The following is a 23,861-nucleotide window of genomic DNA, read 5'->3' as shown; positions in this document are numbered from 1 at the left end:
AAATGCCTATCCCAAATAGTGGGATATTTAAATTACTCAATGCCAGGGGTTTGATCGCCCAAGGCGTGGTGGGAACCAACATGGCGCGGCAAGATCGTATCCATGGGAACGAGGTTGGCTTGCATGCACTGAATCGAGTTTAGGGAAGGAAATACGTCACAGCGAATGGAGCATTGTAGGTAAACTGTCAGGCGCGCGAGCTTGCTCCATGCGTTACACAAGTGACAGTTTGCCATTTCGATGTTTTTCGTTTTCTTCCTCATTGCTGAAAATACTTCACTACCCAGTTCGTTCGTCCAAAATTGATCAAGATAACCAATGATTTGAAATATATCGCCAAAAGACACGTGATCAGTGATACTCAGTGAGGAGATAAATTACCACACTGTGATTGTACCAAGGCCATTTTTTTATCATATCTAAACATATATTATGTTTCGAGCCTTCAAAAATGACATAAAAAAATTAAACAACTATTGCTTACAAAAAGAGCTTTTCATAAAAAAACACTAGTTTCGACCACTCTGGTACTATTTCTCAATTTTACTTTCACAAAACAAGTGAAAAGGCCTTATGTTACCATGAGGAATATTTTGGGAAGGTATTTTTATTTCCAAAAAGTGAAAACAAGACGTAACTTTCGTGAAATGAAGCAGCTGCTTGCCCGGCACGAATTCTCATGGTCTCATTACTTATGCAAATGACCCTAAAAATGGAACATGCGCAGTTGCTAATTTTCCTTTGAAACATCATGAGCTCTTTACTAAAAAACACACCAGCCAACAACAAAAGTGTCCCCAAAAACCGACATCCATGTGTATATTTTGTACTTTCGGGTACATTGCTTGGAGCATCGCAATGTAGTTTTATGAATCAAACGCCAGTGTAAAAGTATACACTACAAACGGCACTCGAGAGTACCGACACCATGCATGATCGATGCGTCTTGCTCGTTGACAGTTGCGTCATGATTGACGTTCCTCGAGTGTCTCGCGCGCTATTTTATTGGCTCGGTAACAAAAGTGGGCATTTCAGGAAAGGAAATTAATTCGTAATAGACGAGTGATGAAAAGCACCCGCCTGGATGGGATATGAAAGTGATCATCATTCACAGATTACGATAGACGCTTGTTGGCCGCTGGAGCATTTCAGCCATGAATTTAGCGCAGTGCCTGTGTGGTCTGACGATCTTAATATCTGTAAGCCTTAGCTTCAGTGAGGCTTCTGCAGGTATTGTTTGTGATTTCTTTCCGTTTATTAAGCTGTAGGATAATCCATTTTGAAAGAAGAAAAGGCGTGAGGACCAGCGGCGTATCCAGCTTTTGGCGGGGGGGGGGCAAATTCAAAAGCAAATGGAACTGAGGGCTTATTCAACATGATGTTTAGGGGAGAAAATATATCAAAAACGTTACCGTCCCCGCGTCCTAGCTTTATGCCGTGTTCTTTTGTTTAGGTTTTTAGTATTGATATTTGATATATAAAAAAAGTAATATTTGATTTTAAAAAGCCGTCAGGGGTGCCCCCTGCCCCCACTGGATACACCACTGACGAGGGCGGTTTATAAAGGCTTTTATAAATTCGGAAGCCTTCATGCAAATACAACAAAATCTACGGGTAGTTTAGCTCATCAAAATCAATCGTGTTTACAATAAACCCATACATGAATGTCTGGTAGGTTACAAGGCTTGTTCATTTAAAGTAAGTCTTCTGATCTTTTATTCGGAAATCCTCGAGTCTTTCCAATCAAGGATGAGATAATTTATCAGAAAGACTTGTCTTTGTTTGCATAGACTCGTTATGTTTAATTTCTCGCTCACTTAACAGTTGATGTGATCAGGCTTCGTCTTGTGGATGGGCGTTATCCTAACGAGGGGCGATTAGAGGTGCTTCCTCCCGGCGAAGTGACCTGGGGATCTTACTGCTCCAACTCTAATCCATTTCAAACTGGCCGCGTGGCATGTCGGCAACTGGGCTTTCCCGCTCTATTCCTGGCCACCTCTACTGGGCAGTTTGGCAGGGCGACCGGTCCGATATGGTTCGAGGAGATTTCATGCAAGACATGGGATCTTGAACCGGCCACCCTGGATGGGTGTAGGAGTGTGGAGTGGTTGCCGAGATACGACGTTTGCGATCACAGATTTGATGTAGGCATCACCTGCTTTACCGGTAAAAGTGACTTCGTTTTGTTTTCCCTGGCCTCAATGAAAAATATACCACCTGTAGACGCGGCGTGAATATTAATCCAAAATAGATGTCCTCTTTACAGGATAAGACAAAATAGACAGTTGCAGTTTCCTGGACAAGATTCGAAATCTTAAGTTAAGTTAAAGTAGATTGCACCCTTAATAATACTCAGTTTATTTGTGTGTTTTGGTTCATATTAATAGGAAATCTCCGCTTAGTTGGAGGTAAAAGAGAGACCGAAGGAAGAGTCGAGCTCCATTTGGGAGGAGACAAATGGGTTCTGTTAGCATATCCGAGGGGGCTGACTTTTATGTATTCCGACACCGTTTGCCGTCACCTCGGGTATCCATTCTCAGTTGGGGCGACAGAAGAGGTGGCGATAACAAACAGCAGCCAGGAGATGTTGTGTGCGTTCTCTCACTGCCCACTTTTTGTACAGCAAGAATCGAGGGATTTCTTTGATTGCCTGGATCACCAAAGTTTAAAACTCTGCCCGGATAAGAACAGGACCTTATTCGGAGTAGTCTGTGCAACAGGTCAGAAATAATGGCATCCCATGATCTGATGCATAAGTTTTGTAATCTCTTTAGATTTTGTTAGTTCCTGTGTGGTCAGCAGTCGAACTAGAGAATTTTAAGTCTCAGAGTCCTTCGTTAGCTATGGATGATAACCGTGTTGTTTTTTATTTTTCAAATGATCTTTACCTTGATGAGGCCGGGAACAATTTCGGTTTAGCAGCGCACGTCAAGTGGATTTTCTTGTGTCATTTGAACAAACCACAGGTAGATAGCTCACTCACCTTAAGGATACTATACTTTGTGGCTCAGCCTGAATAAATGACAGCAAGTCTCGTCAATTCCTTCAACAAATCCCAAACAATGATACCCGAAATGTCTGTATTAATTAAGCGTGCAATATATCCAATAAAAATATCCTTCATATTTGTCTTTCTGAATTTGCAAAGCAAACGGGTGAAAAATGTGCAAATAACGCTCAAAATGATGTGGACAAAATTACTAAGATTTGAAAGACCGTTGATGGAAACATAATTAGCGTGAGCGTAGCGACCGGGGTGTGTGGGGTGCGGCATCCCCTCATAAGTAATTTCAGTCTGAAAATAGAGCTTACCACGGATCACTTTGTGAATTTTACACGGCAGGAGGTTAGAGAACGAGTTCCACATAGACATGTATATCGGAGCGATATTTACATGTATATTTGTTTGCTTGTAAACTAGGCCCTATTTCATTTCTTGTAATTGAAGGAAATATCTGTTCTAATTGCAGAAAATGCTATGATTCCGTCCAATGCAAGCATGGAATTTCGTCTCGTCGACGTGGCAAACGCATCACGTTACAGAGGGATAGTGGAGGCTCGCTATAATGGGTTCAGTTGGAAGACAGTTTGTTTTCAACTGGTGACGGACTTACGAGCAAAGCTAGTTGCTGATGAAGCATGCCAAAGCCTGGGCTATCCTTGGGCTTCTGCCTCGGAGCTAATCTATTACTCTGAATCCCCCGGCTACGTGAGCACTGGAGATGAACTAGTCTTGAGAGAGCTGTACTTGGGATCAACCATCGGCGAATTACGGTGGATACAAGGCCAGAACACCTGCCAGAAACATTACTATGAACTTCTTTCTGTGGAATGTGAAACAGGTACAGATTTGATTGGCCATAAACAACGTCTACAAGGGGACAATGTCCAGCTGTCACAGTACGCTAGGCATTTCCTGTAACCTAAGATAAAAGCCAGGCCTTCATAGGTTTGATTTTGTGTCATAAAACACACCTCCCACACAAACTTTGAAACATCTTAAAAGTGTTGTTCTGAAATCCCGATTTGCGGAAAGCTTCAAATGTGCACGTCTACTTATAGCATCCACATTAATGCAAGGCTTCAGCGCTTACCAGCGACGTGAAAATGGCAATTGCCTCAAACCAACGCTTATAGTAAATGAATTAAGAATATGAACCGCCCGAAGGTAGATCACTTGAGTTACGTGCCAACCAACATGCACACTCTTAAAAGTCAGGCCAGAGAGGCACGATGGAAGTGCCTATCGTGCGCCTTGATGTGATTTCCGATCCATGAAGATAAAAGTCGTCTTTTAGAAGGAAATTTAATCTAGGTCAACGGAAAAGAAAGTGCAACCAGCTATCCAAAATGTTCGATCGATATGTAACCACAGGAAGTCATGGTGAATTCGATAGTATAAGCGATTTTTAATTATTTTCTTCGTAAATTGTTTTGCTCTGACTATATTTTTTCTTCTTTTCTCTTCTTTTGTTGATTGCATCAGGTGTAACATTGTATGGACTCACAGTGTACCCTTGCTCGCTTCAAACCTGCCGTGGGCGTTGTGGAAGTCCCGCTACCGAGGTCTTGTGTGGTTGCGACGCACTATGTTCCAGGTGTAGCGACTGTTGCCTTGACTACACCGAGCAATGTCCCCTCCAAGATGGCGTGGGTCGCCAGGATGAATCAGGCGTAGACACACTATTGTCAACCGGTTCTTTTACCTGTGTACTCGTCGACAATGAACGAGCCGTCATTGTACACAACTGCAGTCTAGCAAACTGGAATGCGTCTCAAATCTCAGCTCAGTGTGAGAGAAACTTCTCGGCCATCCTAGTGGACCACGGAGAGGGAGTGTACTGTGTTGAGTGTAAAGCCATAACAGAGTCCATTAGTGCCAGTTTCTCAGTCGAATACGGTAAATCTAGTGAGTATGCATTCGGCGACCATTTTGTGAGCAAATATGACGTAGGGATTGACGTGTGTGCCCCCTCTGGTGCGACACCACAAATATCGCTTGGGTGCAAGTCATATTCTTCTATTGTTCAGAAACCTGGGGCAACGTATAAGAATCCCCACTGCGCGTATTGCAACGGAGTAAATATCTCTGTCTGGGACTACTGTCCGCAGGTCATTTCGGTGGTTGCGCCCGCTGGTCTCGAAGTACTTCTTGGCCGAAATCCTGACATCTGGGTTCCTGAATCACCGGCAGTTCTCCTTTTACAAGACCAAATTGAGTGTTACAAAATGGAGTTCAACCTACTGGTACTGCCTATGGGCAATTCTTCAGGTATAATGAAAGAAATGGTTACACGGTGTTTCCTTAACACTTTGGGATGGCAGAATATCCAGCTGACCTGGCCTTTTTATTCTTCATTTATCGAGAGCAAACTGCTGGCCCTGGCCAGGGCAAGGCCGCAGGTGACAACTGAGTACCTCACTAATGTCACAGAATTCGAAGAAATATTGGACCTCACGATTGCACCCTCTCACGAAGAAGGCAGCTCAAGGGATTGGGTAGTCAACTGTGGAGTTGAGCAGGTTAATTTTACGGAGGTTTGCAGTACAGCTCTGAACGTGGATGTCGACAAAACCGTCAATATGTTGTCTTGTGATCTTTTTTTGTTTGCTGCAAGAGCAGCAGATGTTAGAGTATTTAATATGAGTGGTGTGCAGATCATTTACGTCGGTGGTGGACTGCTTGTTGAGGCTAAGTCGGTCTCTTTCGTTCGCAGCTACCAATATGGGACATTTAGCAGTACAGCTAAAGACACCATTGTCTCTGTATGCGGAGAAAAATTTGAGACCGCAGACTGTCGCCTGCCCCTCACTAGAGAAACGATGATGATCAGCGACGCTGGCGGAAACCGAAGGCTTAAGTATAAAGGGAAGATGTTTTTGCAAGACCAGGTTACCTACCTGCCGGATGGCTGGATCCTGATCTGTTCGAGCATCTTCTTGGTTTCGGAGGAACCCTATATATCGTTCTCAGACCCACTCACTGTGCTGAATTTCGTTGGTTATTGCTTATCCATCGTCGCTCTCTTGGCAACCTTCGTCAATTACTGCATGTTCCGAGTCCTTCGGAATGTTCCTGGTGCGGCTATAATGAGCCTGGCCGCTGCTTTGTTCTTGGCTCAGCTTTTGACCTTGACAGTGCTAGACAAGGCGGAGAACGTAACCTTCTGCATCGCCATGGCCGTCCTGATGCACTACATGTGGCTGGCCACTTTCACGTGGATGAATGTTCTGGCCTGGGACCTCATGAGGACGTTCACCTCCAAACAGGCAGCTCGTCCCAATAGGCGAATCTTTCTCGGCTATTGCCTGTACGGATGGGGCCTACCTGCTCTGATCGTCACCAGTTGCCTGGTCATTCACTCCATCCACGGTCATAGTCTGGGATTTCGATATGGTGGTGAGCTATCCTGCTGGGTGGTCGGCAAATACGCGGTACTGGGTGCGTTCTTAGCCCCAATGGTATGCAGCCTGATTGCAAACGTAGTCTTGTTTAGTTGGACAGTGCGAAGCGTACACGCCTCACTGGCAGCAGCGGCGATGGTCCGTCGAGACAAATCCAAGTCACGAGAGACACTCGGAGAGTTGCGGATTTACTTCAAGGTAAGTGGTTATCAGTTGTCAGTTTCTGTATAGTCGTGGGTATTTTGTGGATGGTGCAAAATATATAATTTTGTTTCCCCATGTAGATCGGCGAAATCACGGAGGTCTTCCTTTACTTGTGGCTTTTGTAGTGCCATCTGCATTCCTTATGAGTATCCTAGGTATAGGTGCCTAAAGATCTGTGTAATTTATACCAACCAACTGGTAACATAATTCAGTGTTGGCTTCAGCATGGTATTTTCTGATCGTGCAACGTTTGAGGTTTATTACTACGTGAGACCATGGTGAGACGGATCGTCTAGTTTTTGCGTTTAGGGTTCGTGTATAGAGTACCAAAGTAAATACATCACACGCACAATAAAGACCAGTTCATGCTGCAGGGGCGACTGCGAAAGCGAAGCGAATTTGACGTCATGAAAAATTTGCCGCAAAGTTTCGCTTGAGTTGAAATGTGATCCACTTTTACGAATTCGTAATGCGACTGTTAATATGCCCACACAAATTCGTTTTTCGCTTCAACGTGTTTGCGCGAAATATATCGCGAGAAGCAGCTGTGACCCAACACGCACTCTATCACATTGTCTGGAACCACACTCCCTGGTTCAAAAATACTATCGTCACACTTCGGTACTTCATCCGGTTCGTAGGTGTGACATCACTTCAGTTTAAACCATGCCCACGGCACATGCACTGCTTATTTACTATGAAGTTTTCTGCTTAACAAAAGGTTTGTTACAGCAAAATGTAACTATAATCCCCTAAAGTGGAAAGCAAGCCATTTAATTAACTTCGAACACCATGTCCCTGCAAGCAGTTTGTATGCCAGAAATGAAGCATGATACCGTAATAAAACCTTAATTTAGAAACGAGCTGTTAATTTATTCCCCAACTCATTTCTCGACCGTGAATAAAATATTTTCCCTTGCGCCTACCTGCTGGAAAATACACCTGTAAGAGAAGCAAGACTGAAAATACCAACCTGTATTTTGGCAGTACCGATCTTGAAACCAAGCCCGGAGTGCCAAAAAATGAACAACTCTGAGAGAAAATGACGACCAAGTTTGTAACACTAGGCCAACATTTTCAAAGCCTCAGGCCTTTTGGCACGATAACCGTTTTTGCGCATTTGTGCATAGTTTGTTTTTAATTTGTCCGTCATTGGGTTTAGTGCTTCTTTTATGAAATGGGATGAAAAAAACCTTTGGGAAAAGACTTCATAAACAAGTCCAAGTCAGAACCACAAACACATGTACATGCATTGTTACGTTTTCTACCTGGAGTGTTCATTCCTGCAGTTAAAAAACTCTGTGAAAATACTCGTTTTTCCTACAATGTGAAAACTCTTTTAAGTAGGATTATTTTTGATGGTTTCCGTTTGCTACTATTAATTTAACCCCCAACTTCTTCTAGAACTGTTCTCCAGAGAAGGGTGGAGCCGGCCTAGTCCACTTAAGGTTTTCAATTGCGTTATGTGAACCGGTTTGTCCACAGATCTAGATCAGGTACATCACCGACCATTTCAACAGGCAAAAACACGGTACATGTACATAGAGCACGTACACGTACGTGCGCAGAGCTATATATAGCTCTATGGTTCTATGCGTGTTACAAATTGTTCTCGACCTTTCTTGAGAAAATCGCGATCACGTGACACGCGTTCTGCATAAGTTTGAATTTACTAGTTTAGTTTTTACGAACTGATTTTAATTATTCATCACTTTTTAAGAAAAAAAAATCCACATGCAGAAGTTTTCATCAAGTTTATAATCTTCTTTTTTGTCTTCTGAGATAAAACGAATCTGTATTGACGTCGTTTTGAATCCACGTTAGTCTTGACTGCCGAGGACGTTTATAACCAAATATCCATAAAACTGTGGTGCATTTTTCCCGAAAATGGCTCAATATATTGTTTCGTTCTTTTCTGAAGACGTAGTTGCTCAACTGAAGACAACTTTGGTGTGCTTTGTCTTGTCTAATCAGCTAAAATTATTTAAAACCTAAAAACATAGAAGTAATTTTTGCACTGTCATGCACAAGCCTAGAAACTACCAGACAATGGTATTAAGCGGCATCTACTTGGAAAATATTTTGCCCCTAGCTGGGATAGGCCTATTTCTGAAATTTCACTTTCCAGGATACCTTATTTTACTGTTTCGTTATGGATTCTGTAAATTTACGAAACTATTGCAACAATTTTATGAATGTTTGGTCACATATGAATTCAACCACCGTGAAACCCGACTAAAAAACGAAATCTCATTTTAACATTTTTAACAACTTCTTTCAAAGTTCTGATTCCCTTTTCGCAGAATATGCAAGAAAAATACTTCACAGTGTCACAGTTGATGAAAATTTGTACCCAGAAACATTAAAAGTAAAGGAAATAATGGATAGGTGTACAGACAATCCAATAACCGTACTTTAAGCACTCCTTCCCGCAAAGAGTACCGTAGGAGATATGGTTTTAATTTCAGTTTCGAATGTGTCTTGTACTGCCATGGCTTGAGATGTTCATTCATTTCACATTCAATCCTTGGCCTACCGTAACACGCATCGAGCCAACTTTGAATTGAAGTTGTATAAATGGTCCGCCGATACATGTGTTTTGTAGGTTGGCACAATTCTATGGGCTCCTTCAATAAAAAGAATTTAGATTTAATATGTATTTCTGAAAGCATTTGTCTCTTGAAGCTGAACACTTTCAGATTTTTTATTTGGTAAAAAAGAGTTATATTGTTTGATTTACCTCGTCTCATAAACCTATCATTACAGAGAACTCTATTTACAATGATTGAACGCAATTAGGGGAAATGCAGGGAATTGAAAATATACATCATTTACAAATACAAAAACCAGTGAAAATATGAGAATGACAGTAGAGTGAAGGAGTGTCTGTGATATTGGAATTTGTTATACAACTTAACCTTCCAAATTAGCGACTTGAAAAGTGGATTCTTGAAGACATCACATCAAAGCTGGACTCCAACCAGTATGGAAATGTGAAGGGTTGTTCTACGGTGCATTACCTAGTTGACATGTTAAACGTTGTTCATCAGGGTGTGAACATACCTGGTTCCTCGGCCAATTTGTGTACTGTTGATTTCACGAAGGCATTCGATAGAGTGGATGATACTTTTGTTATTCATAAACTTATTGGTCTTGGAGTCAGACGATCAATCATACCCCTCATCTGCAGTTTCCTTACTGATCGCACCCTCAACACAAAACTCTATTACCATTTATCCCTTGTCCGGGAGATTTCCTGTGGGGATCTTCAGGGTACCAAATTGGGCCCTATCTTGTTTTTGGCACCGGTTGATAATGCAGCAGTTAGAAACTGCAGGAGTTGGAAGTATGTTGATGACTTGACTTTGGGTGAAGTAATTAGCAGAGGCCAAACTTCCAATATGCATCCCCCTTGAAGACTTATAAGAATACTGTTCAGAAAATAAAGTATTGCCTAAATCATCTAAATGTCAAACTATGACAATCAGCTTTGGAAGGAATACTATCACACGGCCACCTTTCACAATAAATAACCAATCACTTAGCTGTGTAACATCAGTTAAATTGCTTGGAGTGACCATCCAGGATAACTTGAAATGGGATATTCATGTTACTGACATTGTAACTAAAGCATAACGCAGATTATACATCTTGTGTATTCTGAAGAAAACGGGTGCACCAGTATCTGACCTACTGGACGTGAACATGTGTTATACCTGGCCCGTGTTGGAGTATGCTACTCCGGTGTGACATAGCTCTATAGGTGTAAAGCAAAGTAAGGCCATAGAGAGTGTTCAGAAGCGTGCTGTTCGGATCATTCTTGGGCAGAGTAATGACTCATGCACTGCACTCAGCACATTAGATCTTCCTGCACTGGAACTAGGAGGAGTGAGCTAATGCTTCAGTTTGGTAATAAATTACTGAATTCCACTAGATTTAGAGACATGCTTCCACCTGACAGAGTCAATGTTTGTAGCAGAAGCTCCACTACTGCGGGTCTTCAAAAACCAAAATGCCGTACGGTCAACTACAGAAAATCAACAATTCCTACTCTTGCTGGTATTTTGGAATGATGGTTTGTTTACGTGCAATAAATTTTAGCACATTTACGAGTCACTTTAAAGTTTGCAAGAAAAGTAGGAGATTGGATTGACCTTATTCTGTGGTTTGGTACCGGTATTTGTATACATTTTTTATACAAACATGTATGTAGGCCTAGATGTCTTTGTGATCTTTTTTTTGTTTGTTTTTTCATCTTATTAAGTGTTTTTAAGATTCTTTTGGCTAGTCATTTGATTGTGCATTGTCTTTAATATTTTATGTTATGTGTCTGTGACTGTTTTTATATGTGTCGAGTTTTACTGTAAATAGTACATGTAATATTAATATATTTATTATTCTCTTTTGATTCAGTTTTATCTTGTAATTTTACATTGTCAGCCCTTGGGCTGTCTGCTACAAACACAATAAACCAGAAATATACATATATAAATAAAGGAAAAGAAGAATCAATGTAGTTTTATTGTGATATATGAGAAAGATGTAGAACATTGAAACGTTGTTTAACCCTGACAGCCCAAATCCTCCGATTTCAATATGATTTTGCATACACCCTAGGGAGTTGAGGTTAAAAAATAACGTTTTTGGTTAAATAGAGCGTTGAAATTTCTGGGGAAGGTTAAATAGAAGTTGTAATTATCTCGTCTGTATTTTTCCCGGTCGAACAAATATTTTCGAGTACATTTGTCACTCAATATTTTCATAACCTGCATTATGCAGACCTCTGTTTCACACTGGTTCACGTGATGCAAAATTTGCAGAAATCTGCGGGCATGCATTTATGCAAGGATTCTCGTATTTTTTCTTCAGGTGTTTGTCTCGTAGCGCTGAGCACTTTACTTTATTTACCTGCGATTATGCATGACTATTCCTAATTAGCAAGCACAGTTGAACCTTTTTAATGAGAGGTCCTTCAGACTTGGTAAATTACCTTATTAAAACAGGAACATTAAAACGATGAAAAACACAGGATCGGAACCTAAAATTGTCCTTGTTATACACGTAAGCAGAATTTAAAAAGTGCTCTTATTAACAAAGTTCGACTGTATTAAATGTCAACACGGTCTCGATATTACGAAGTGAGGCTTGGCAATTTAAGAATTCGTGTTTTGCTTGATCAGTTATGCGTAGAGCGAGACGATGTGTCGTGCCGCTTTCATGAACGTCATCATTAATACAGGAAAAGTCCAAATTTATTAAGTATAAGCTGCCGTCTGCACTTAGATACTTAAATTATTTCTCAACGGACGATATTATGACCGAAATCCACGAAGCAAGACGTGAATAAGTTAGGTAGAAGATCGTTAAGAGGAAATTGGAGGTACAGGTTTCCATTTTGTGGACAACTGCTTCGTGGCATTTTGTAAAGGGTTACCGGTATGGAGGACGAAAAGTGGCCATCTGCTTTTCTGCTATAAAATAGTAGAAAAGCAGATTTTACGTCTTTGTAACGTGCAACTGTCGACTTTTCTACTATTCTGCTACCTCAAAAGCACCGAGAATGAACATTTTATTGTAATGCATTTTCGACTTTTTGCTTTTATGCTACTACATATTAAGTAGTTTTACTTTTCTTTTTTTGCTGGCGGCCGAAAAATGGCCACTTGCTTTTTACCTGTCAAACAGGCAGGAAAGTGGATTGAACGTTTTGGCGACAACTGTAAATTCATCTTTGTCGCTTTTGTGATACCGGATAAGCAGATCATTTTACATAGGTGGCCGAGAAGTGGCCGTCTGCTTTTCTGTCCTCAATGGACCGTGAATGGGGTCATGAACGTGTAGGTTACGACCATTTTTGTTCTGGGGAGTGAAAACGTATAAACCAGTACTTAACCTTTCTGGTGACCAATCCCATACGGCAGTATCAAGTGTCCTTGTGAGGCCAAGAAAAGACCATCGCAAAGGAAAAACAGTTTTACAGCTATCATCCAATAGACACACAAGCTTGCTTGGGCCGTGGAAAATATGCGAATCTTTCATTACAAAAGACAGCGTGGACTGTAATTATTGGTTTCTACGTCTTCAATTCCCTAGAAAGGAAATGGTCACAACCCGAGGTTCACGACTCCGTTCACGGCCTTTGGAAGGCAGAAAAGCAGATGGCCACTTTTCAGCCGCCTATGTAAAATCCGCTTCTCTGGTATAAAAAAGCAGAAAAGTAGAATTCACGTTTATTGTCAAAACGTCTGATCCTCATTTCTGCCTGCTCGAAAGGAAAAAAACAGATAACAGATGACCACTTTTTGGTCGCCAGCGAACAAAGAAAAAGTAACATCTGCTTTTCTTGAAGCAGAAAAAAATATATACCCAACCGATGTTCGTTCGGCTTTTTAAGGTGGCAGAAAAGTAGATAAGTCGAAAATTACATGCTACAGAAACATAAATCTGCTTACTGTTACTCTGATAGCAGAACAGCAGATGGCTACTGTCGTCCTCCATGTACTGGTGATTTTTGGTAATACTGCAGATATATAGACAGCATTGATCTCTGTAGGTCTACATACTATCTGGGCCCAAGATAGATAAAAGAGGTGTGTGACAAAATATGTCGCCAAACTTGAAAGGCACAAATCCCCAATATTTCATTGCGTATTTTGTAACAATTCTCGGTTAATATTCTGAAAACAATTGCACACACCTAACCAAAAAACTAAACTATAATAAAATAAAATTGGCCTAAAATCTTTCGAAATAAACAGAGACATCGTTCCATATATGCAAAAGTAGAGTTTCCCTTCCTCGTTTGAACTAAGGGGTTATTAATTTTGTCGTAATTCCACTGACTCAGACCACAAGCCAACGAATGCTTCTGTTTTATGTTAGAGTTAAAAATATTTGTAAATATCTTTGACACCATCCAGGTATCCTGCGTCATGGGCTTCACATGGCTCTTCGGATGCCTTGGCAGCTTCGTCGACCACCAGGCCATTTGGTATCTCTTCATCATCCTTAATTCACTGCAGGGGGTCTTCATCTTTGTATCTTTCGGGTGCAACCTGCGCATCCGGAATCTCTGGCGAGAGAAACTTGGCATCAAGGCGGGGAGAAAGACCAAGGCATCGCGGAATAGTTCGAACATCTCTAGCACTAGAACAAATCGCACTCCAGCCATGAGCGAGGCTGTAACCATGACGACATCCATTAGCTTGCATAGTGTGAAAGTATCCACACCCAACTGATGTTTAAATGTATGAAATTGAATTGAATATACTTCGTGAATATAGCTTCTTGATTCAACAAAGCATGCAGTAGCCTATAGAGTGTGCTGTTATATGTAATGGGTTGTAATTTAATTTTTGCATAGCATAGCATAGCGTAGCATATGATAATGTATAGTATAGCACCCTACAGTATTATCTGATATGATGTGTTACTTTATTTAATTTCATTTTAAATTATTTTATAAATATGTGTACATTTTGACTTGCCGGTTCATTGTGTTTGGTAAGACTTACAAGATTATGTCACATTTCATCTTTAAGGTTGAAAATTAAGACCATAAGATACATTGCTGTTTAGATTTATGATTAAACATGAAAATCACATTTTAAATTAATCTTTAATTACCAAGATCGCAAACTGGATAAAATCTATTTATACGATCCATATCGGATTTAAAATTCAAGGTTCCAACAAAACTAAGGCGTTGTAGTTCCAAAATCCTTGGAATATGTCAGTTTTGTTCAGAGTGCTTGGAATAAATGGGAAATGATACATCGCTAACGCGCCAGGTGAAAACATGTGATTTCAATTGCACAGGCTTTATCGCTGCATTTCCCCCGAAATTTAATAGTCAAAGCATCTCCGGTAAAACACATCTGCCAGAAACACCATTCTTTTAATTTAACGTTACGCTATGTGGGCACAAGGTTGCTTGAAGATATTGCTCTCACCAACATCGATTGAGACAATTCACGTTCGATCAGATTGTAGTTATAGGTCAACATATACACAAAGCCTTTTTTCTTCAAGTAGTGGTCGCTGTATTGTGTAACTTCAAAATTTTAATGCAATGCCCGATTTTTTCTGTGGGCCGGAATTACCTTTTTCCGGGGGAATTCCACGAGGGAAAGCAGTAGAGAGCAAGAAAATGATAAACCATCAACTTACAGTGGGAGTGTCCATTTTAAGGTTTTTTTTCAAGAAAGAGGTTTTCATCCCCTTTCAACTCTTTCTTTCTTGGCTTTTCCTCCTTTTTTATTTTCAACTTTTTCCAGGAAGGGTGAAAAGCGCCCTCCTTTGCGACACCAATTCGTGCACTGTGTTTCAGTTGTAAATTTAAAGGATCCGTGAAGACTTCCGTGGACAAACTGTTAAAACATTCACATGTATGCCAAACAACACGATGGGGGATGTGAAAATGGGACAAAATTCCTTTTGATGTGGTTACTTTGGGTTACGCTTCAAATGAATGTATTAATCCTGAAAACTGATGGCGTTGCGCGTGACGTACACTTGAGAAACCACAATAATAGTCTGCAACATTTTGGTACCTACCTACCAAAAACGCATGCGCAATGGTTCAGATACGCCCATTTCATTATTACTACCCTACCCTCCTTGAAAAAAATTACGCTAGCGGCACGAAGTCTTCTCAAAGTACGTCCCAGATATGCAATTTTCCTATGTTAATGAGATATCGCTAGGGGCGGGGCCTTGTCCCCAAAACTTAGAAAATTGTTTCGCCCATTAATAAATCAGTACATGCGTAATGTAAATGACGCATATCATTCACAGAAGAAACTACCATCTTTACTGACAATTTGGATATTTTTCAATTAGATCTGTTGGTCTATTATTTATTTACTGGTAAAATCCTTTTCTGGGAAAAAAGACAATAGAGTAGTCAAACACTGAATGAAAAGTCAACACAATTCATTCGTTCAATCATGCTTGTTTAATTACTGGGAGCAGCTCAAAAAACCCAGAGTAATGGATATCCTATGAAGAGTAAGGATAAACAGTTCCCGTTACACTGAGGCATTGGGTCTGTGATACAAATTTGTTTGGTCATTGAGATCTATTGGCAGGAACACATTCAAAATCTCAAACTGACGTCATACAACCAGATGCAATACATAACTGCTGATTGGGTACATTTATATTTTCATTCTATAACTTTCATTACGAAAGGTTTCTTATGAGCAAATATGGGCCTAAATCCCGAAAGGTGTTTTGCTGTGTCGATTGAATCCTTGATGTGCTGTCCTCGTTGAATCTGGATTACCGGAATCACGGGCTAAACGGGGTCATGCGGAGTATATATAATCCCCTCACTTTCTGAAATGGGGGATGGGCTACTGAATCATCCCCAACTTTTTGTGGAGAGAAAAAAAATTAAAGAGGAAGGCATTTTTCAGACTTTCCAACTACTAAAATACATAATAAAAGGGCCATAAATAAGTCACTCTGATGCAAGATTCTGCATGGCTGTAATACTTATTACAGATGTACATTTGTATTACGAACATCGCCCCATTATGGTGTCATACCCCCCCCCCCCATACACACTTTTCAAATTTCCATTACTGGGCAAGTCCTCCCATCATCCCGTCCCCAATTTCTAGCATAAATTCACGCCACTGTGCCCAAATCAGAAACAGTCAACTTTAACCTGGTGTCATTATTCGTATTTCTTGAAACAGCACCCATACTAACCCTTCTGTGTTTTGTACAAGTGGGATTCTACATTAAGGTATACTGCTGCAGAAAAAACACAGAAACCTACAAAGATGAACAATATCCTTAGAATGGCACTAAAAGGTTTGAAATTTAATAACATCTTGGGTACCGAGGCGCACGTTGCCTGAATTTATGTTATTTGAGTTAAAGTTATTATAACACTGACAAAAACAAATAATTACGTTCTATCACACCATAGTTCAACGATGCTCCACATACAACGAAACCACTTGGAAACTTTCATGTAGTAATTTGACCAAACATGTTTATAGAATACCAGCAAACCAAACAGAATTGTGTGAGAGGACAATTCAGTCCTCAGTATGCAACCTGTCCGAGGCTGATATTAACCAAACTCAAATCAATTACATGTACAAGAAGCAGAACAGTTTATGTGTAACCCAAAAGGAAAAAGCAGAGGAGGTTTTTGGAGTTCACCATTACACTTTCAAGGGCAAATCTAGAACTACTGAAGGGGGGCCAATTTTTTTTTTTAATTCTTTTGGGGTGGCAAAAAACAAATTCTGGAAAATTCTTGCTGTGGGGGGTGAGGTTACATTTGAGGGATTTCTCACGCTTTTGGAAGGATGGGAAATGAAACAGACCTTTGCTTCCTCTTTCTCAATATTTTTTGTTTTTTTCTTTTTGGCTATTCTTTTGAGGAGGGCATGACCCTGTGATGGATACTCTTTTTCACACATTCAAACCAAACAAAATCCACGTCAGAGTTTGGGAGAATTCCGTAGGGTCGAGGAAGGTATGGTGTACTCACTTTTACTTTACATGTACATGTACCCCTTTTGAGTTTTAAGTTTCCTACATAGTGGAAGAGTTTGGAAACAGATAAGCTTCTTCCTCGCAAAATTCTTCAAGAGTACAGGGTTTAAGAGAATCATGTGATCTAGATGTCCTAATGCTTTCACACTCTTAAAGACTACTGTTGCAATACTTTACATGAATGCTGACTCCGACATTGGCCAACTTATGCAGGATATTTTGTGCTTTCTAGTGACCGTAAAACTGTACCCAAAAGTGAGGGCATGTGCATTAACTGTCAGGGCCTTCCGCAACACGGAAGTAGCATTAACTACTCAGGGGAACTTTCAATATGAAAGTCTCTAGGTTCGAGTGAAAAAAAATGAAATACCCTTGTGAAAGGGAACAGAGTCCGATTTTCCTAGACATCTAAAAAAAAAAAAAAATTAGAAAAGGGCTGAAATTACTAACAAATGTCCTAAAAACCATTCAGGGTTTAGTTCACCTCAATACTAAGAACTAATAACTTATCTAAGTATGCGCTTATCTATGCACGTCAAAAATACCTTCTCAAGTCAGAACAGATATTCTGAGTGCCCTGATCAGACCAAATGTTCACACTTATAAAAATGTGGTTTTTCTTTTCAAGCTCTCTTGTTTAAATACAGGTACTTTCAACAGAATGAAGAAAATCTATGAACTCTAAACACGTGTTCACAAAGAACTTTTTTGGTTAACTTAATGCAACTTTCCTGTAGAATTACAAAATTTAATGCAATGGGCGGACACGCGATAAAGTGACCTCCCTGTCAACTTTATCACAGCCATGATGTAAAACTACTTGGCCAAAATTGTCATGGAAGATTTCTATGCAGCCATGGTAAGTTATCAGGGAAGCTATTGAAAAGTCTGATGGGAACAGTTCCATGCTGTAGATCTACTGTACAGCTTCCTGGAGGTACACGAAAATGGTTGTACAGTTCCTTGTCTCCTTGGGTATAGCATGGCAACATGCCAATTTATGTTCAACTCTTGTTACTATGAGTGTCTCGGGACTTACTTAATTATCTCGTATTATCCGGAACCTCATCTTATGCGTAAAGTATGTTCCATCTCACATGTGTCGTTTGTCGACCGTACCATGATCGTAATACAGTTGATAGGTAATGAATTTGCTTCAAAACCATTCAATATGTTCTTCATGACAGTGAAATGTATAGTGAATAAAGAATTATTATAATAAAACTTGTATGGCAACTGAAAAAAAAAGAAGAGAATTAATAATTAGCGATGTAACCTGCACCGTAGTGGTCAATGTCAAGAGAGAATGCGCATGTAAGTAATTAACATTTTACTTGGTGACTGACTTCAAAGATGCTTATTTCTACATACAAAAAGTGAAACAAACCAGCAAATTTTTGTGTGAACAGCAGTGGGCATAGGTAGGGGCCCGGGTAATATGTGATTAATGAGAAATTAAGGTTTCTCAACTTTGGGGATTTAGAGGGCATTAAATCGACTTCCAAAGAGACATTCATGGGTTGGAAAACAAATGATTTTAATGACAAAGGAATCTTACATTATTTTCAAGTTGGACAGTGGCATTTTTCTATTTTCTTTTTCATGTTTTGGTGGGGAGTTTGTTATGAGTTTCTTTTTTTCTTCAGGCCCTCTGGTGGCCCGAGAATTGCAAACGCTCATTGTTATAAAGCCTGGTTTCCACAATGACGTAAGAAACGTAAAGAGCAACACAATCAAGACGCAAACTGCTACGCAGACATATGGAAACATGTCAAACGGAGATGTGGCCAACAACACAGACAAACCCAAACCAGCCCGCAAACGATCGGCAAAGTTGAGCCAGGTTCGACTTTGCCGACTGTCTGTGTCAAATAGCCGTCCCCATACAAACATGCATACTGGCATAGCCGGCGTGCAACAATGTCCCTCTTGCTTAGGTCCACGAATTTTGTCCATTTTCTCCTTAATGCTTAAAAATTACACCCCAGTGATCAACTAAATAGTTGACTGTCAATGAAATACATGAAACTGGAATAGAAGTTTGGCATCATAAGGCAGTACAGTCAATCTAAAAAGCACATTTTCCGCAAAAAATCACGGAGTTTCGGATGCCATTTTGTTTCAGTTTTTGGGCCAAATGATGTCATGCACCATCTCTTCCATTTGTGTCTGCGTCTTCACGGAAACCAGGCTTTGGTCATCTCACCGTCATATCCATGTCATATGTTAAAGTGTAACATTCTACCAGTCTCCCATGGTGAGTAAACTACACGTATCTGTAGAGCTTATAAAAGTCAAAGTATGAATGCACAGTAGACTGACATGAAGGAATGCTGCAGTAAGTTTTCACGTGCAGAAAAAAGTCCAATGTGAACACGGTTTAACACTCGCAAGATGCACCAATTGGCCAACTTATTGTTTCTTTTGTCTTTATTTTCATTATTGTGCTTTCAAGTGTCACATGCATTCACAAACAGCTGCCCAAACTCCACTGAATGCACACTGATTACAGTGCACAAACAATTAGGATCCATGAACACTACCTTCTCAGTTCCCAACAGCGACAACAATTTTGCTTGGAGGTTGGGTACCTGTCAGCGCAACGCACCAGTCTTCTATGACTAGTAGTCGGTACCCCGGCTTACCACCTCCTTACAGGTTGGCCGCAGCAGGATTGTGTGCTCAAACTGCGCAGTGTAGCAACCCTTGACGTCACACAGGGGTGGGTAAGCATCTACAATCCCTGCAAAGACAAATAACAGGCATACAAACAAATGTCCACCTGTCTAATTGATTTACTACACCAGGCATACATTTTGAAGGTAGTGCATTACAATTTATTTATTCCTCAGTAGATGTAACACAATAATAAAAGCTGGTATGGTTTCAGGTCGTACAGGGGGAAAAAGGAAGAACAGTTTTGTGTTGCATAGGATATCAAGGTTTAAAAACCAGGCCACATTCAAGCAATGACTACATCTAACCTTTGCTGTAGTTCAATACTTTTTTCAGTAATGAGTACTGCCGAGAACTTAGATTTCTGAGTACATGAAAGTCCAGGTACTTTGCCAGCCATGTACAAGTACTGTTTTTCAAGCACAAGAACTTGTACTTCCGAGTACAAGTCCGAGCATGAGTACTTGCACTTCTGAGTATGAGTGCTTGCATTTTCGAGTACAAGTACTTGCATTTTCAAATATGAGTATGTGTATGAGTACTTGCATTTCCAAGTATGAGTATGAGTTTCACTGTGACAGTGCCCTTTTTTGACCATGTACTAGCATCTTTCTGTGATTCTTCTGGTGATGGTTTGTGTTGGGGAATAAACAGGACATTCTTGGAACCAACACTAGGAATACTTAGTGTTTTGCGAACATGATTGGCTTAGTAATCCTACAGATGGCAAATGTGTCATATGTAAGTGTTCCCACATGCTAGTATTAAGTCTTTTGTTTGTCGGACCGTACTAAATACCGGTCTGCGAGGGTTGATTTTTTTTTTATTGTATTTTAATGGTCATGGCAAGTTAAAGGTTTTTTTTAATTGAATACTGTTAAATGAGTACAAGTGCCTCGACGCTCAAGTACAATTTGGTACTGAGTATTTTACAGCACGTGTAACTATGGGTCAACTTACATTACATGAACGATGGAGAGTTTGGACCATCTACTAGACCATTTGGAACCTGGTCCCTAGGCATGGACATACTGATGGTTATCAATAAAGGATTTAATGTATCAGTACAGAGGCAGCCATTCAGGTGAAACAAAATTTTCTGAGATGCCATGTATGTCATGAGAGCGACAATCAATGGCAAAATGTGAGTGTACTGCATATGCACATTGTGAAAAAGCAACTGACTAGTACTTGAACTGTAAGTTGGCCCACCAGTTTCCCCGTATATAACTAATGCTATCCAAGCAGGATTTTTCCTTTCTAAATAGCTTCTAGCACCTGCTTCAAGCATAAATAGAGCCAACAGTGTCTCAGATCAGGAGTTACATGTTGTCTACGACACTGTCTGATTAAAGAGCCTATCTCGTTTAGGACTCCTCACCAGTAGTAACTGGCCAATAGAGGTTAACTCCTACCGCTCTAAGAGTCCACAAGATAGGCTCTTTCAGGTACGATTCTCAGCATTGTAGCATCACAGTTTCAGATACCTGTGTCGCAGAGGTTTTTGAGGGCCATGAGGTACTTTGTCTCCCCGATGCGATCCAGCCAACGTCTGCAGAAGGCTAGCGTGCCAAAGTGGGTGTTGATCTTGTGCAACAAGAGCTTGGCTCGGGCCATTCTGCGGTGACAAAAGAAAGAAACTGAAGTGGTTCCTTGGAACACCATATTCTGGGTTTCACAGAGAGATTTAAAAAAGACTATAGCCTTCACAAAAACTTGAGTTTGACACTCCGGACATAGGATCCTAACCAAACAAATCCTTCATTTCAAAGTGCTACCAATTATGCTTCATTTGAGGCAACTCTTTTGCAATTACAAGATGGGACAAAAGCATTCCCTATATACATATATATATGAAGACTGATGCATCTCGATGAGGGTGAAAGTGGAAATACTCATCAAGTCATTTAACAAGGAAGACAGGCAAGTCTTGAAAAACAAAGGAAACAATTCCAGTCAGTTAACAGAAATTACCTCAGGGGTACATGTCCAGCATTAAAGTTCTTCATGTAATGAGAGCACTCCATGTCATCATGCACAACTCCTTTGCCTGTGCTGCCAAATGTCTCAATTGCATAGAACTCATTCTCCTGGAAAGAACACAAAATCATGCTCACCAATACTTAAAATTTTCGTAAAATTTTGTGAACCCTTAACCACTTCCTGCCGGGGACTCCGGAATTGGAGACGTATGGTTTATATGTGTGGCCAGGGTCTCCGAACTCGGACAAAGGAAACAGGGCCCTGTAACAAAAGACCGTACTCCGAACAAAAGACCAAGCTGCTGGGCATTACCGACATTTTTCACTCTCAAAAGTGGTGATGATCCAGCCTTATATTGAAAACGTATACCAGGGTTTGGGGCATTGAGCGCGAGCGGATTACCACCGGAGACAAAAGCTCTCCACCACCGCAGCGATGAGCCACACAGCACCGCTGCACGCTTATCTGGCCCCTATTGAAAACAAGTCAGGAGTGCACTGAGCCAGATTCGTGAACAAAAGAAAGTTATATAACACCGCACAATCTGGGCTCTGTTTACAAGGCTGCAGGCCTGGCTGAAATACTCGGGCGTCAATGAAGGTCACCTGTTAACTTAGAGTAGTGCCTAAAGATTACTTTGTGTGGCTAGAAACGACCGTTAAATGAAATGATGAATTTTTGAAGGATTTTGAAAATGGAAAAATGCCAGCCCAGCATCATCAACGATGAAAAATGCCCCGGCATGAAGTGGTTAAAACAATTTAAAAACTTTCAAAACACAAAAACCACCAATACCACTGACACATCCAAAATGTTCTTTCGACACTGTTCAAAACAGTGACCTTGAGCAATTATGTCAAAAACCGTAGAGAGTTTGCATGTCAATGTATACCTCAGAAATCTGAGCTTTTTAACATGCAAACTTTCTAATTTGTTATCCCTGCAATAAGGGATACCAAAGGTGTTAAATACATGTTGGGCAGGGTAAAAATCCCAAATAAATTTATATGTTGAAGACACAATAAAAAGAGAGTGCTGATACTTTACTATGTCAAACTCTGAAGTGGGCAATGTAAATGAAATACAATTATATATGATTAAAATCCTTCACATCAAATAGCCATTTGCGAATTAAATTGAATAAAATCTGGTACACTGAGTTCTTAAAATTCACATGAACATAACAACTTGAATTCTCCATACTATAACCACTATCGCTATACCTCGTGATTCGGGGCAAGCTTTTGCTTAGTTACATTAGAGACGCCTTCCAACAATACACTGTTCTCAATGGATAAGAACGGCACAAAAGAACCAGTCCATTCCAGAGATGGTAGTTGCAATGCAAAAGCTTGCCCCAAATCACGAGGTACAGGAACAGTGTCTTTGGTCTGGGGAATTCAAATTATTATGTTTCTGTGCAATCGGATAGCACAGTGTACCAGATTTTATTCAAATTAAACTCGCAAGTGGCTTATTCATTTACTGAATCCAAACAGCTGATTTAAATGGAAAGAGGTGGATTGAACAAAAAAATCCTGCCAACCCAGACTGTGTTTGACGTGTGCATTCATATTTCTTATCAGTGCAAGGAACTGAAAGGCTCAGAGAGGAAGGATTTGCTGTTTGAAATGAGCAAATTCCATGAATGATTGACCGAGGAACAGTTTGCCCAAACTTCTGCCCTGGTACCCACCTCCATCTTGGTTGCTTCTCCGCCCTTGACGATGGGCACCGTTTTGCCTGCGTGTATTCTATACTGACCGATGGAGTGACCGTTCAGGTTGCGGATTGGCCGGACCTGGTAGGTCTTCCCATTCAGCTCCACCTCGTAGGATTCCATGACCTCCTGTATTCTCTCACCAATGTCGCATAATCGGACATCAATCCCCGCCTCCTAAAAGTAAACATCAAAGAGGAAATTTGTGTAATTTTTGAAACCTGTGGCAAATACCAAATATCAGGGAAAAAAAATGACCTCTACACTGCAGTCTAACTGATAGGTTTCCCATGAAACTTGTTGATTTGGTTACATTTTCATACATTAATAGTAGCATCGGTTTTTGTTAGAATAA

The 23,861-nt window shown here is 40.5% G+C and overlaps 2 protein-coding genes across 2 annotated transcripts in view; one reads left to right on the top strand and one right to left on the bottom strand.

Annotated features, from left to right (window-relative positions):
- Nucleotides 1-1,126: 1,126 nt before the first annotated feature.
- Nucleotides 1,127-15,647, top strand: LOC110974946 (uncharacterized). Its single transcript, XM_022226944.2, has 6 exons — nt 1,127-1,230; nt 1,825-2,166; nt 2,388-2,720; nt 3,471-3,842; nt 4,487-6,603; nt 13,530-15,647. The coding sequence occupies exons 1-6, from the start codon at nt 1,155-1,157 to the stop codon at nt 13,845-13,847; spliced, it is 3,558 nt and encodes a 1,185-aa protein (XP_022082636.2). The 5' UTR covers nt 1,127-1,154; the 3' UTR covers nt 13,848-15,647.
- The window catches only part of metap2 (methionyl aminopeptidase 2), a 20,839-nt gene continuing 12,524 nt past the window's right edge, over nt 15,547-23,861 (bottom strand). The window contains exons 7-10 of the mRNA XM_022226831.2: nt 23,483-23,683; nt 21,778-21,893; nt 21,291-21,421; nt 15,547-19,870 (exon numbers count right to left, since the gene is read on the bottom strand). Of these exons, the coding sequence (XP_022082523.2) occupies nt 19,749-19,870; nt 21,291-21,421; nt 21,778-21,893; nt 23,483-23,683 (570 nt within the window). The 3' untranslated portion in view covers nt 15,547-19,748. The remainder of the gene's footprint in view (nt 19,871-21,290; nt 21,422-21,777; nt 21,894-23,482; nt 23,684-23,861) is intronic.

Source organism: Acanthaster planci, linkage group LG04 (assembly GCF_054643075.1).
Source record: "Acanthaster planci isolate LZ-2023a linkage group LG04, COTS_SCS, whole genome shotgun sequence".
NCBI classification, from domain to species: domain Eukaryota; kingdom Metazoa; phylum Echinodermata; class Asteroidea; order Valvatida; family Acanthasteridae; genus Acanthaster; species Acanthaster planci.
This window is presented reverse-complemented; position numbering and strand designations above follow the sequence as displayed.